This window comes from Takifugu rubripes, chromosome 21 (assembly GCF_901000725.2).
Source record: "Takifugu rubripes chromosome 21, fTakRub1.2, whole genome shotgun sequence".
Taxonomy (NCBI): domain Eukaryota; kingdom Metazoa; phylum Chordata; class Actinopteri; order Tetraodontiformes; family Tetraodontidae; genus Takifugu; species Takifugu rubripes.
The window spans coordinates 12,367,994-12,382,076 of record NC_042305.1 but is presented as its reverse complement, the minus strand read 5'-3'; the positions used below and the strand labels follow the sequence as shown (position 1 = coordinate 12,382,076).

The 14,083-nt window shown below is 45.3% G+C and overlaps 2 protein-coding genes across 3 annotated transcripts; both read right to left on the bottom strand.

The window, feature by feature from the left end:
- Positions 1 to 1,491: 1,491 nt before the first annotated feature.
- Positions 1,492 to 9,457, bottom strand: LOC101076220 (melanopsin-A-like). Of its 2 annotated transcripts, none has more exons than XM_003974819.2 (9): positions 8,764 to 9,457; positions 7,527 to 7,660; positions 7,242 to 7,445; positions 6,849 to 7,020; positions 6,018 to 6,179; positions 4,420 to 4,527; positions 4,168 to 4,333; positions 3,191 to 3,334; positions 1,492 to 3,078 (listed from the first exon to the last, which is right to left on the bottom strand). In XM_003974819.2, the coding sequence occupies exons 1-9, from the start codon at positions 8,928 to 8,930 to the stop codon at positions 2,683 to 2,685; spliced, it is 1,653 nt and encodes a 550-aa protein (XP_003974868.1). In that variant the 5' UTR covers positions 8,931 to 9,457; the 3' UTR covers positions 1,492 to 2,682. The 2 variants fall into 2 exon arrangements, with proteins under 2 accessions (XP_003974868.1, XP_029685566.1); XM_029829706.1 differs by having other exon boundaries at positions 2,832 to 2,990.
- Positions 9,458 to 11,949: 2,492 nt separating this feature from the next.
- Positions 11,950 to 13,102, bottom strand: LOC115247602 (putative defense protein Hdd11). Its single transcript, XM_029829820.1, has 5 exons — positions 12,821 to 13,102; positions 12,517 to 12,629; positions 12,312 to 12,421; positions 12,149 to 12,213; positions 11,950 to 12,070 (listed from the first exon to the last, which is right to left on the bottom strand). The coding sequence occupies exons 1-5, from the start codon at positions 13,011 to 13,013 to the stop codon at positions 11,964 to 11,966; spliced, it is 588 nt and encodes a 195-aa protein (XP_029685680.1). The 5' UTR covers positions 13,014 to 13,102; the 3' UTR covers positions 11,950 to 11,963.
- Positions 13,103 to 14,083: the final 981 nt, after the last annotated feature.

The following is a 14,083-nucleotide window of genomic DNA, read 5'->3' as shown; positions in this document are numbered from 1 at the left end:
TATGGTTTAGCCCAGTTCTAACCTAAGCCTCATTCCCTTAACTGCCCCCCCCCCCCCCCACACACACACACACACACAAACACACACACACACTCACACACTATCACTACTATCTTTGCTGGTGGTCAGGCTCACTGTCCATTTTCATATAAAACCAGGTTACATTAAATCAACACTAAAATTAACAATGCTTAATCCTTCTCATAATCCTTCCTTTTGTGTGTGTGTGTGTGTGTGTGTGTGTGTGTGTGTGTGTGTGTGTGTGTGTGTGTGTGTGTGTGTGTACATGTAACATAATATGTCTGAGGTCATTTGGTGCTCTGATATATTATAATTACTCTCACACTTTGTTCGATTTTGTCTTGATGGCCTTCATAATGTTTTTGAAACAACAGTAAAAAATTGTTTGTTGTTTATTTATTCATAAATAATCATGTTTATCTTTATTAAAGGAACATTGTGCTGTAGCATGTAGTTAGAAGCTAAACATTGTTATGTGGAATAGGCTCAGTGAATTGTAACAATAACTGCCTTTGAAACATTACCATTAAATCTGTAATTTATGTCTATAGTTACATGAGGGAAAACCAGTAAAACATAAAACACCCACGTTGACCATTGAGTATATCAAAGTATATCATAAGGGGGGGGGGGGGGGCTCCATCAGGATTGGTCCCTCATCTCATAAAACAGTGATGTAACAGCTACGATCATAAAGTAGGCTCATCGTTAAAATTAGTTTATTTTCTTCATCTGTTTTTAATAACATTTAATATTCCAGATGTATGTGTTAAGGTGCTTGAGGCAGTGAGCATGCATGGGTGTAGGCAGTCACTTTTACTGAGGGGCTTCTAAAAGGTGAAAAGGTGAAGGAAGGTCTTTCCCTGTTTAACTCAACATAAGAGGGCTGCTGTGCTGGACTGGACATTTTTAAATCTCCAGTTTCAGCCGGGAGAAGCTTTGGTTTCACTGCACCTTCCCTGCACAGTGATGTCATCTAAGACTCACACGGGTACATGCACATGCACACACAGTCCTGAGGCCATGTTCAGAAGCAAATCCAAACAATTATATTATTGATCAAGCAGCTCTTTTTCCCACTATTTGGTTTGACACAGAACTGACTTTTTTGTTGTTTATGTCTGCAAGCACGGTTGTTGCACCACAGGAAAACTGTTATCTCATCTTCCCCTGAAGGTTTTATGAAATAGAATAATAAATAAATCACGGCATGTGTAAAGAGGTAGGTACAGTAGACGACCCAATAGCCAATAAGCGGTTCATTACTTCCCCCTAGCGGTCATTTGGAGTAAATGGAATTAGCCTTGTCTTAAAGATAATCATTTTCAGCATTTATTCTTTTTTCACATTATCTGTTCATTACAGTTTATAGAATCAGGACATAGCATGAACTGACTTCGTTTTTATCTGCCTTAACAGAGGAACCCTAACCTCAACCCCGTATGCTACATGTTGTGTGCAGATGCAGTGTTGTGGGGAACAGAACCACACTGAACACCGGACTGCCATTTTGTTCATCACTGCTGCCCATCTTGCAGAGTATATGTGGCGCAGGAGTTAATCCAAGCTCACTGTGAGCTCACCAGAACACTGAGGACGAATCAGAAGACTGTGGCTGTAATGGGCCGTTCACTCGCCCTCCAGCGGAAGATTAGTGTGCCCTTTGTGCATTTGTCAGTCAGATTAATACAAATTTTTGCCCACACAAAGTGTGTTTTGATGAGCCACGTTTTCAGGTGAAATGTACAAATTTATTTGGTTTGAAAAACAGAATAAAAGCACAGAAAAACACCACAACCATCAATAAACACCCCCTTTTTACTGTATAAATATAAATCTAGTCTGTGATGGGGCCCATGTAAATGGTCATCAATAATAAAGTACATATAAGCAACAAGAGCACAGTTTTAAAATGGATTGGTTACATTATAGGAGCAGCATCAGTGAAGTGGTGTGTCAAAATAATCACACAACATATTAAAAATCACCACAAACACAGAATCCAAAGCAAAGAAAACCACCACCTGTCAGAGTGTGACATTATATCACTTTCGCTGTCCAAATAAAAAGCTTGGAAAAGTCCACAATGCCTACAGGGGCCAATAATGCAGGACAGGATTTGTACGTGCAGCCTCACAACTTCAAGTTATTACTTTTGCTTCCTTTCTTAGACGTATCATGCCAATTTGTTACTGATACAAAGACTCCCACTGACCCAAATCCCTCCTTTGGTGGTTTGTTTTGTTTCTCAGCTGCAGTTATTGCACATTTGCCTCTTTTTTCTCGGTCATATTTGTGCTCGCGTTTACAACCCCAGACCAGTGACTCTTACATCAGCCGGGCTAAGATGTTCACGTTGCAGCTGACTGAATCTGGCCTGTCAAGCCTGGGCCTCCAGCTCGGGAAAATATGTTGTTGCGCTTGTCATTTTCAAGGGATCTAAGAAAAATATGCTGCAACCCATGCTGCCCCTCGGGTCGTCCGTGTCCCTGCTGGAGCCTCAACGCTGCACGCTGCACGCCAGAGCTGGGTCATATCTTTGCTGCGCCCACAGTTCTTCAACACTTTGGTAGTCCGGGCAACTGTGACACTCTCACACGGATGCTTTGTGTTGTCCAGTCATGTGATACGTCGGTGAAAAGGTCATGTGAATGAAGTTTGTCAGGAGAGGAGCTCCACCGCCTGGAAGACCTCGGAGGAGAAGTTTAAGCTGGTGAAGACGCTGTCTTCCAGCGCCTCCACGCTCTCCTCCAGGCAGGCGCTGTCATGCTTGATTAGTCTGCTTTCTGACGTGGGACTGATGACAATAATGCGCGGGACACCTGCAGGCAACCCGGGACTCACTGAGGAGAGCCTCCCAAAATGTAAGGAGTCAAAAGAGTCACTCCTGTGGCTGCCTAGTCCGTCTTTGCCCCCTGGCCCCTGTGGAAGCTCGTTGGTCAGACTCTGGCTTCGACCCCTGGTAATAACTAGCAGGGGGAGAGTGGCCACGGTGAGAGAGGTGGACACCAATTCATGCTCACCACCACTCAGTGATTCATTCATGGTAGACTGGTGCTGGTGAGGTTTAAAATAAAAGGTTATGAAAAGTGGATTTGCAAAACACAAACGTGTGAGTACGTACACACAAAGGAACCCTGGTGATTATTAGCACCACAGATGTTCTTACCTGTTGTTTGGTCACAGTTGTGATCACGTTCTGGGGCCGTTTCTTGTGCGACATGCTTCTGTACGAATGTCTGCATGACAACGATCTTCTGAAGGAGCCATCGGACCTCCTGCCCAAAGGCTCCAACTCTACGTCCTTTAATCCCTGAAGAGAGACGATAGGACATTTGAGACAAACCATGTAAAAAAAGAGAATAGTCCTTTGATTAATCCAAGGAGGACGGTGACGCTGATCTCCATCACATTGTGAGGTGCAACAGCCAGCAGTGTTAAATGTGATGGTAAACACTGAATGTGCTGCAAATTCTGAATTATAATATCTTTCCAATTATTATATCCAATGAAAAAATAAATTGCGTGATAGATGAATGAGATATTATTTTTTGTTTATGGGGGGAGGAAAAAGGTGCTTTTTTCATTATTGGGTCAGAAATTACCCATAAATGATAGTGGAGAATATGGTTTAAACATCCATTTTCCTGTTTTCCCCTTATGGGGATGCAGGATGGGCCAAATATGTTTAAAGTGATTAAACTATCTATATAGGGTTTTGCAGCTTCTAGAGCAGGGGTGGGCAAACATTTTGATTCGTGGGCCACAATGGGTTCTAACATTTGACAAAGGGGCCGGACCAGGAGCAGATGGATGGATGGAGTGCTTAAAAAAAATGAATAACCATTTCTATTTTAAAGCACTGAAAGTTCTGTTATCCTTCAGGATATCACCATCACTCTCCTCCTGACTGTCTTTTTTCTAGTGGGAAAACACCAGAATTGCAGTGAAAATTTAACATTAACAAGGTTTATTCATTTAATTTTTCAAGTTTGGCGGGCCGGATTAAAACGTTTAACGGGCCGCGTGTGGCCCCCGGGCCGTAGTTTGCCCATGCCTGTTCTAGAGGGAAGGTCACATTCAGGTGTTGATTCTCTTGGATTATGGTCCATTTAATATCAAGGACATTTCTGATTTAACATTTACCATTCTAGTAGAACCTGCAATAAAGTGGCTCCTGGATGTTGTGGACTGTCGGCTGATGATGGAGTCCCTGATGGAAGACTCACTGATGGAGGAGGAGGACATGCAGTCCTTCCGAGCAGTGGGAGACAAAAACCACAGGCAGGCAAACTTCTCCACCAGCGTCATCCTAACGAGGGGAAGCGAGGAGGGCGAATATTCGGACAGAAACCAGAGGAAAAAAACAACCGCGGCGATGCTGGTTTTCAAACCCACCTGTACTTGTTGTGTATGATGGCGTAGATGAAAGGATTGTAGATGGTGGAAGCCTTTGCTATGATGGCCGGGACGGCCTTGGAGTATGGCGTCAGGATGTTGGCATGCCTACAGACAGAAAGGAAGAAAGAATCAGAACATCCCATAAAGTTGGTGTTTGCTTTTAGTGCTACAGCTGCTAACTTATATTTCCTGTTCCCTTCCTTTATTCAGTGACATCCCGAAGGGGTACCGTGGGTCAAGGATTAGCCAGAATGTGCCAGCTGCCGCGCATGGCAGGGTAAATCCAGCTGTGCATGTTTGTGGATGCAAAAAAATTTTCGTATAAAAGTGTAAAAAAAAGAGGCAAAGTTGCGTAACAACACTCCAGTTTACTGTGAGTCCCAGTGGATGCAGATGTGCAAGCCTGGGCCAGCTGAGGACATATGAGTAACCGCCTGTTGTATGTCACTCATTCGAGGTCCTTTGACCTCTAGCTGATGCAGCCTTATATAATCCAGTAAGCGGGCTGACAGCCTGACCTCAGAGTGGCACTTCGGACACTATATATTCAATCAGTCTCGACATTCACACACTTGCTTGGTTCTAGCCCTCATCAATCCTGCCCGTTGTGCAAGGTTGTGTGTCATCCCATCAGGCCAAGGTTGTTGCGTTTGTTAACACACTCCAGACATCTTAAAGATAATCAATAAATCCAAACCACTTTGCTGAAGATCTTCTACTCTCAACTGTTTCACCACAGCCTTTCAACTCTGTCTAACCCCGTCCTCTGTATCCTCTGCTGTTGCCCCAATAATCTTCAGGTCCTCTTTACTCATCCATAAATCTCCACTTTGGTCTTTCTTTAGGCCTCCTGGCACCTTTAGATATTCAGTGTCGCACCTCAGCACGTGTCAAAACCATCTCTGAATAAACATCTAATGGGTGATGCTGTCATTCCTGATATGATCCATCCACATCACTTCCCACCCTCTTCCTTCTTTCCTCTCACCCTCGCAGCTACTCTTTTATCACTCTTCGTCCCTGACTCTCTCCTCCATCTCGTCCATCCTGCTTGCAGGTTGACCCCAAGGCTTCTGGATGTGAGCACATTCACAGACAGTCTGATTGGGACTGTGAGATGCACCTAAATCGTCTGCAGTGTCTTTCTGTGTTTTTTCACCCAGGTGAACTTTTCCCTAGAAACAGGGGCCAGTTTACTAGATTTTGTGGACTTTACAGTGACGAAAAGCTCAAATTGAAGCACCATTGCGGCTGTAAGCATGCTAAGCCTCCAGAGTCTCTATCCCACCTCTTCTTTTTGTATCTCCTGAAATGTCTCATCCACATCAAGCTTGTTGTTGCTCTTCCCGTCTCAGATTTATCCCATGGTCAGTCAGAAAAAAATCACAAAATGGCACCTCTTGTGTCTGCTGTGAACCTAAAACATGCTGCTGTCTGAAATCAGACAGTGGAAAATCTCCTTTTTATATTCACAAACAGGCTTTAGGATGCGAGAAGAAAATAGTGATCCCTTAAAGTTGTGCTACAACATGTGCTGTTGCAGCATCGTTAAAGTAGTGATAGATGTGATATTTGAGTTCTGAAATGTGTCTTACCCAGCCCAGGAAATGAGTGTGACGCAGGCGTACGGTGACCAGGAGAGGACATAAACGATGATGACCACAAAGGCGATCTTTGCCAGCTTCCACTCACTCCTGATGGACTTCTGCTGGATCAGGGTGGATTTTCTCACTTGAGTGCCCAAACGTTCCACTTCTCTGATGGCGGAGGAGAACAAAGAGGACAGTGAGACACTGGATGTAGACGTTAGCTGGATGACTGATCTTCTGCCTTAAAAAATTCATGTGGCAGGAGGATTCAGCTGTCTGTCATCTCACTGTAACCTCCTCTGACACCAGCCAGTTACAGGCAATAACGAACTAATTAGATTTGTCACGGCAAGTGAAGGGGGCTATGTCTTTACCAAACAATGATATGCGCAAATTCACAAGTGGAAGTGCTAAAGTGGGGACAACAGGCTGGCTCAGTGGACCCTTTGAACGAGGCACTGACTCAGGATGTGAATCTAACCCCCAGAGGCTGCACATCAGGGTTGGATTCACCGCAGGGGTGGAACGTCATGACTGTGTGTGTATGACCAATAAAAGCATCTTCAGTGTGTCCTTAAAATATGCTGATGTCGGGGATCCTCGAAAATACAAGGAAACAGACTGCAAATAAAGTAGTGTACGTTGTGCTGTTTTATCCAAATCCGTGAGAAGCTTTAATACATTTGTTAATAAAAACACTACTTTTTAAAATCTCAAGTACATATAAGAAAGAAAAAGATATATATTGATGCTTTAAGTAGAATTTCGTTTTCGGAACACAGGATCAGAAGTGGATTTCTTTGGGGTTTTTTTAGAAAACTTAATTTACACTGGTACCTGCTGGTCTTGCGAACGGCCAGAAACATTAAGAGATAGCAGGAGAGAATGATTGCCAGAGGAATGAAGAAAACAAAGCAGCACAGCATCATCGTGTAGCTCCTATTGGCCAGTGTGTATGTAACATAATCCCAAGTACAAGATGTCATCAGGCCCTCGGGGATGTAGGAGCCTAATGGGATTAGAGAACATTAAAACAGGAATAAAAATATGGAGTCTGATATCCAGGAAACCATCAAGCAGTTCTGCATGCTGTAGCCCAGATGTCTCTGGGTCTGCAGATCAGGATTTCAGGTGAACATCCGGGCGACAGCTGGTGATAGTGCTGGATTACAGTAATCAGTCTGTTGACTGGATACAACGTAACTGCAATATGAAAAAGGCTGAACTTACTCCAGCCCACGAGAGGAGCCAGACTCCAGGCCAGAGAGTAGAGCCAAACCATGAGGATGGCCAGAGTTGTCCTTCGCTTGGAGCTCCAGTGGATGGTCTGTAGGGGCTTGGTGATCACCACGTAACGGTCAATGGAGATGGCCAGCAGGTTGATCATGGAGGTGATGCCAAAGAGGGCGCCACAGAAGGCGTACATTTTACAGCCTACAAAAACAAACCACAAACTCAGGAGGGGCAACAGCTGGTTGGCGGCGTATGACATCAGTCGGAATGGAAAGGAATTACCCATCTCTCCAAACACCCATTCCTTGTAGAGACAGTTGATGAAGAAGATTGGCGACTGCGTGGACGCCATGAGGAAGTCGCTGACTGCCAAGTTCACGATGAAGTAGTTGGGCAGGCTGCGTAACTTCTTATTGCTACAGACACAGGAAAGACACCAGGAAAGCAATCATGAATCCAGTAAATCATACGGTCAATCACATTCTATCAATGCATTCTGGTGGAGATAGAACCCTGTCTTCAGCATACGTGATTGTCCAGATGTAGCAGCACTTGTGTGTTTTGTTATTAATTACAGGCAGCATGATGTCAGCACTCAATATATGAGCAGTGCAAATCAACTCTGGCTGAACCAGCTCTCACATCGGCATGATGAGTCCGGCTATTGACCCAATGTCCATCTCCACAGCTCTTTATTGATTAAACTGTGAGTTGCCTGAATTAAAAGATGATGCACCCCAATTTCCCAGGAAGCTTCCTTATGCTGTGTTAAATAAAGCAATTACAATTCCTGGAAAAACTGGAAAAGCTTTTGACACACACACACACACACACACGCACACACACACACACACACACACACACACACACACCACCCCCGCACACATGGACACACACCCCCACCCTCCCTCTCTCTCTCTTACACGCACAAAACACACACTCACACAAAAGCACATCATTCACACACAATGTTAGACATAACTTACTTTTACTTTGACGTTGGGGATTAACAGTAAGACGCAGATCACATTTGCATTGTGTACAGTCACTGCTTATGATGTGCTTAGAACTTATTTGGTGTAGATGATCCAGGCAGTAACTTAACCTATGCAAAGTATGTCACAAGAATATTATAAGAAAAATGGTATTCCAGATATGATAATTGTAATTTATTTGCACTGCTTTGGAAGAAAGATGATCTTTTGGCCAGGACACTGTGCAGCATGGATTATTTTAATGGTAATCGCTGGCTTTTTCTAAACCCCATTTGATCCTCTGCAGAGTAAAAGACATGACGAACACGGCAACTCGCTCTGGAGTGAATTAAAGCCAGGACAAATCTGTCGGCATAATTTGAGAGGCTTGCCTGCCCTATAAACCAGAAATTAAAGGCAGTGAGAACTATAGTTATCGCTCCATCTCAGTAGGGCTCTGATTAATTAAGAACTCTGATAATATGAGATTAGCTGCAGTAAAGTACAGCAATGAATAAAAACACAAAGCCCTTGCATGAACTCACCTGTAGAAGGCAAATATAACCAGCACGTTTCCAGTCATGCCCAGGACCCCGATGACAAAAACAAAGAAGGCGACGATGTAGTGGACGTGGTCAGGCACATCCACCTTGTTTATGAAGCTGCCCGGGCTGTGTGCGTCCTCCGGTTCCATGCTCTCAGTAGACCACATGATTCAGACACTTTATCAGGGCTGCCGATCTGTAAGGATGAACCAGGGTGTAGTCCGCTTGGTCCTGCTGTCCAGTCTCCATTGTTGCAACATTTGCACCGGACGGGGAAGCTGAAAGGTGGAGTTTTTCTTCTCTGGACGGTCCCACAGTTGAGTCTGGCTGTTATCACGATTCACTTGTGCAGTGGCATTCACTCATTCCCCATGGGGAATGAGCCAAATATGACGGACCAAGTGATGTTTACTTTTGAAGAGCCTCAGGAGAATGTGAGGGGAACGATCAACATACCAAACCGTTGGCACGACTCAGTCAGCAATAGAATAAAGAACGTAAAAGAAGCTTTTACTTCTTTGTCCAGGTGTCCTCAGAGTATCGACAGTGGCAGCATCTCAGGTTCCCCTCCTGTCTGCAGGTTAAAGTGTCCCTGTCTTCTTTCCAGATCCTGTTAGTTACTCAGGGTCTCCGGATGGTGCTGTTGAACCCTGTTGGTGTTCGTCTACGCGGTCTCAGCCTGCAGCCTCTTCACCCATCACACCAGCTGTGCACCGAGCTCTGAATAAGTGGCCTGGCTCTGATTATCTTGCCAACTGGTGAGTCCTAACCTCTCTCTCTCTCTCTCTCTCATTCAGTCCCATCCATGTCATTCTGTGCTGTCTCTAAAGCCTGCCCTCTTTGTTATAGTCTCTCTCTCTCTCTCTCTCTCTCTCTCTCTCTCTCTCTCCCTGGCTCTACCCCTCATCTCATACAGCCCAGCCCTGAGCTCTCACACAGCAACTATCAGGTTCTTACATAACAGACATGATGTTCACCAACACCCGCAGCATTAGCAACAGTGAGGACCCAAGCGCGCAGCAGACTTTCTAATCTGTTTCCTATGATGTAGGTATGTATGGACTATATGTACAATCGTGCTCGTGCCTATGGATTCCTTCCACTTCGCAGCATTCATTGTCTGGAAACCCCCACTGTTTCCATGTGAGCAGTCGCGCATGTCGAACACGGAAAACATGCAAAGGCAGTTAAAGATTACTGATAAAGTCAGAAAATTAATCGCAATTACAGATGTGCGGGGTGACCCAAAACGACATGCACTTCTCTCCCTCAGGCTCCGTGAAGCTGGTCATTTTTCTACACAAATTAATATAAAAATTCATGAGAGGGAAGCTACTTATGCGTGGGTTTGCTCTCTAACCCTACAAGAGTTTACAGGAGCGACGGACCCTTCGTGCCGTATGCTGGCTGGTGTCTGCGATAATACGAAATAGTGGCGGCGATTTTTATCATGATTTAATGTGGCAGATATGATAACCAGTCTCTCTGGGTCTGAATGATGTCTCCTGGCTGGGCGGGGGTCAGAAGTGTGCCACATCCACTGCTCATTACTTTTTATGGTGTTGGCATGTTAGCGAGAGGAGATGAAGGGAACGAAGAGGGGGGCTGAAGAATGCAGAGCTTAAGGATGTCAACTAAGCCCCCACTGCGAGGCATAGTCTTAATCCGCACGCTGCGCATGAAAGTGCATCTCTGTTTGATCTGTCTGGATTATGATGGTGTGTATGATAAGACACGTGTGTACATCTGTGTTTGTGTACACACACGTCTGTTGTGCGGACCTACTGTACTAGTGAGGCACAGAAAGGACACGAGAACACATCTATTGTGCAGGATACGCTGCTGTATCCTGAGGGACACTTATCATAAAGTAGTGCAATCCAAAAGGTCAAAAGGAGAACGCTCATTTTTAAGGGGGTGGGTGCATTCGAGATCATCTGATATTTATTGTATTTGTTTGTTGAACTGGTCAGTGCTGTTAAGGCTGCGATAAAGAGGGATTAGTAAAAGATGACATGTTATCCTGCTCTCAAGACGACAGAGTATGCAGGTGGGTGAAAAGACAGCCACAGATTAGATAAATAAATCAAATTTTACTGTGATTATAATCCGTTGGTTTGTGCTTGTATAACCTGCAAAGGCGTTGCTCTTGGGGTTTCACCGAAGTATTGAACGGAACCTCTGTGTTTGCTGCTGCACCTCGCACGAGCCATATTTGACCTCGTTTTGATGGAAAAATGCATCGGTGTTGTGGAATGCATCGGTTATTTGCTGGGCATCACAGGCCACGCTTCCACGTGTCAATAAGTCAGTATTGAGCAGCTGGTGGCACTGGGGTCTTCACCCCTGGCGTCGGGTTGCCTGGACAAGGATACCAGTGGCTTTTCACCCTCACTGAAAGAAACTAATTATTATCGAGCGACGCTGGCGCTGGCGCTGCGAGCGCGGCTGCGGCTGCGGCCTCAGGAAATCAGTGGAAATCGATGGTTTGGCGAGGCGGCTGCATAAAACCTTCCTATTTCAAACCCGAACAGTGTGACACCAGCAGGGCGGGGGTAATTCTGCACATTATGGACTAAATTCCATCGACCCATTCTGACTCATTCCTGGATTTGCTCTACCCGACGACGGCATTTATGACACTGGCCTTTTGTATCAAAAACCTATAAAAATAAAAGAATAAAAGGCTTTTTTTCTGCATCTGAAGGTTTCAATCTTATCTGCAAATGGAGGAGCAGAAGGACAACTTCAGCCAGATGGCGGGAGAAGCGGGAGCGTGTGGGGTGGGGGCCGAGCAGGAAATGAAAGTTATGATAGCTCCCGTATGGAATCCCATACGTTAAGCCTCTTTACTCTGCCCGAGTTTCCGATGGACCGTTGTACCAGGAATCTAGATCACACAACGAACCATGTGGAAAAATCAGGTCGTTGTGTGCTCTTTAATAAGTGGAAAGACAATCAATGGTTCTCTCTCTCTGCCATTCTCTCTTAAGCTGACAATTAATGTGATGTGTTTGTGATGAGGAAGCCTGATGGACATCACCCATTATCAATTAGTGGTGGTTTGGTTATAATGAAAACTTTATTGCTTTTACACTTTATTGAGGTGACAGATTCTACAGATCCTCTGACATAGGGCAGGTTCCCTCCAACAGCCCACTGGGAAAAACTTTTGGTTTTGCTCCCCCCCCCCCCCAATCTCATTGGAGCACATTTGACAGCAGGAAACACACCAGCAGGACCAGCAGAGGTTTCTTCTCAGCAATTCCAGCACTTGCACCTGTGGCCAGGCTGAGACCTGCTTTCTCTGGAGAGGAGTTTCAAAGCTGTCAGGAACATTTTGTCTTTCTGTTTACTTTTGGGTCGTGACCCTGGCTGTACCCACCTCTGAGCAGAGCGTCGGACTTGACATTAATCCAGTAGACGGCACGCTGCTGCGCCACGGTTGCCCTGAAGGAACAAAAGATGAGAGAGGGGGAGGAGCGTTGCAGATGGAGCTCCTGTGCACAAGTCCAATATGTAACACAACATAAAATTGGGAACATTACTTGAAGAAGATCGGCTTGGTCGAGTTTGGAGGGATCCAGCTGTACATTGTGGCGTTGCCCTTCAGGTTGGTGTTGGAATGAGTGATGGCACCGTGTGGGTTTCCGGAGCACTGCTCATGAATTCATCAGTGACCCAAAAAAAACACAATCATGACGACCACAAACTGCATCAATTTCAACGTCAACCTGACTGTTCTGGCCTCACCAGAAGGAATGTTGTATCGGGCGGAGGGAGGCGCCAGCTCCCCAGAGCACTGGTGCTGCCGGCTGTCCGAGCCTCCAGCAGAACGCCCCGGTACTCGGGTCCAGAGATCGTCACTGCGTGACGGAGCAAGATAGGATTACATGATAACATTAGGAAGCACTGACAGCACTGATTTGATTCTAGAGCAGATTCACAGAGGTGGACATTTAATCCTAAATAAAATACAGTGATTCATTTTTATTTTCTAACGAGCTATATTATCCGAAGATCTTGACTGGGATGGATGCAATCCTGGGCACTCTACCTGTGATGGCTTTTCCTGGCTGGAACGTCCTGGCGTTGGTCAGGAGACTGTAGGGCGCCGGCGAACTCTGGGGCACCACGCCAGTGTGGCGAGGCATCATGTCCTCGCAGGCACCAGTCGGAGCACCGCTGGGATACCCCCCAACGGAACCAAGCACTTGTATGATGAGGAAAGCAGACAACAGCAGCTCCATAACCTCCAAGTCAGTGAGGAGCAATCACAACTGGCCAGATCCGAGCCGGGGGATGGTCTTTTCCCAAGTACGGCTGCTGAGTCACAACCATTGAAAATCACTCTTCTCACTGTGAAATGTGGGTTTTCATGTGAAGCTTCTTATGAAACCCCCCAATGAAAAGTACAGTTCTTCACCTGAGGGCAGAACAGAGATCCTAATCCGTCTAATTCAATCGTTGCTGCTGCAGAATGTGACAGCAGGGAGTTACAAAAAAATAAATAACTACATAAATAACAGATGAATGCTACAACATTTAATGACCTTTCCCTAAAGTTTACTTCTGTCTCTGAGAAATACTGTCGTAAAACTCTTTTGGATTTGAATCACATCATTTATGTGGCGTTCTGGTTCTGGTTCTGGTGACGCAGGCTGTCTGTGTCCCGTCCTGACCGACTGCTCGTTGGATGTCTGTCCAAAAGTGCACTAATGAATTAATGAAAGGACACGGGGACAGTCTCTTCCTGTGCGTCACAGGCGCACGAGGCCGAGCAGGACAGCCCTGAAGGCCGACAGCCAAGGTGGAATATGAACGGACCTGGTGCACGTCACCATCTCAGCCCCAAATGAGTTTCGACTTTGTCCCGACGTACAAGCTCGCAAATGTCCCAAGCTGTGCTTCCGCTTTCAGGTCTCCCACTCTTGGGAACACAGTTTTGCTATCTAGCGGGAATGTTGGCCGGACAGCCGACACGTATGTTGTAGGACACAAAATAATGTGACTGTGAGCCTGATTTTAAAAAACAGCTTTCGAAAGTCCCTCTTTTATGCTCTAGGAATGATTAAAAAAAAGAGAGAGAAACTCTTCCAAATCTCTGATGAAGCCCTTGAGATGAGAAAAGGTTTTCAGAATATAAAATCCTTTCGCTTTGTACGTGCACATTTGTAATCTTTAGACAAAAAGGATTAAAGTCTCAAGAGTAGATCTTAGTGGGTCATAAAAAGAGTTGATTGTATCTCTCTGAGTCCTTGCTTAATCTTACATTTCTAAACAGTATATGCATACATATGTGATCCAGGAAGCTTCACAA

Excerpts from the sequence above, each read along its gene's own strand:
- LOC101076220 (XM_003974819.2), bottom strand. The coding sequence starts at position 8,930 with ATGTGGTCTACTGAGAGCATGGAACCGGAGGACGCACACAGCCCGGGC. Across the intron at positions 7,021-7,241 it reads GGCTCCTCTCGTGGGCTGGA|GCTCCTACATCCCCGAGGGC; the intron begins GTAAGTTCAGCC and ends TAATCCCATTAG. Across the intron at positions 4,528-6,017 it reads ACACTCATTTCCTGGGCTGG|GCATGCCAACATCCTGACGC; the intron begins GTAAGACACATT and ends TTCTGTCTGTAG.
- LOC115247602 (XM_029829820.1), bottom strand. The coding sequence starts at position 13,013 with ATGGAGCTGCTGTTGTCTGCTTTCCTCATCATACAAGTGCTTGGTTCC. Across the intron at positions 12,422-12,516 it reads CCGATACAACATTCCTTCTG|TGCTCCGGAAACCCACACGG; the intron begins GTGAGGCCAGAA and ends ATTCATGAGCAG. Across the intron at positions 12,214-12,311 it reads ACCAAGCCGATCTTCTTCAA|GGCAACCGTGGCGCAGCAGC; the intron begins GTAATGTTCCCA and ends TTGTTCCTTCAG.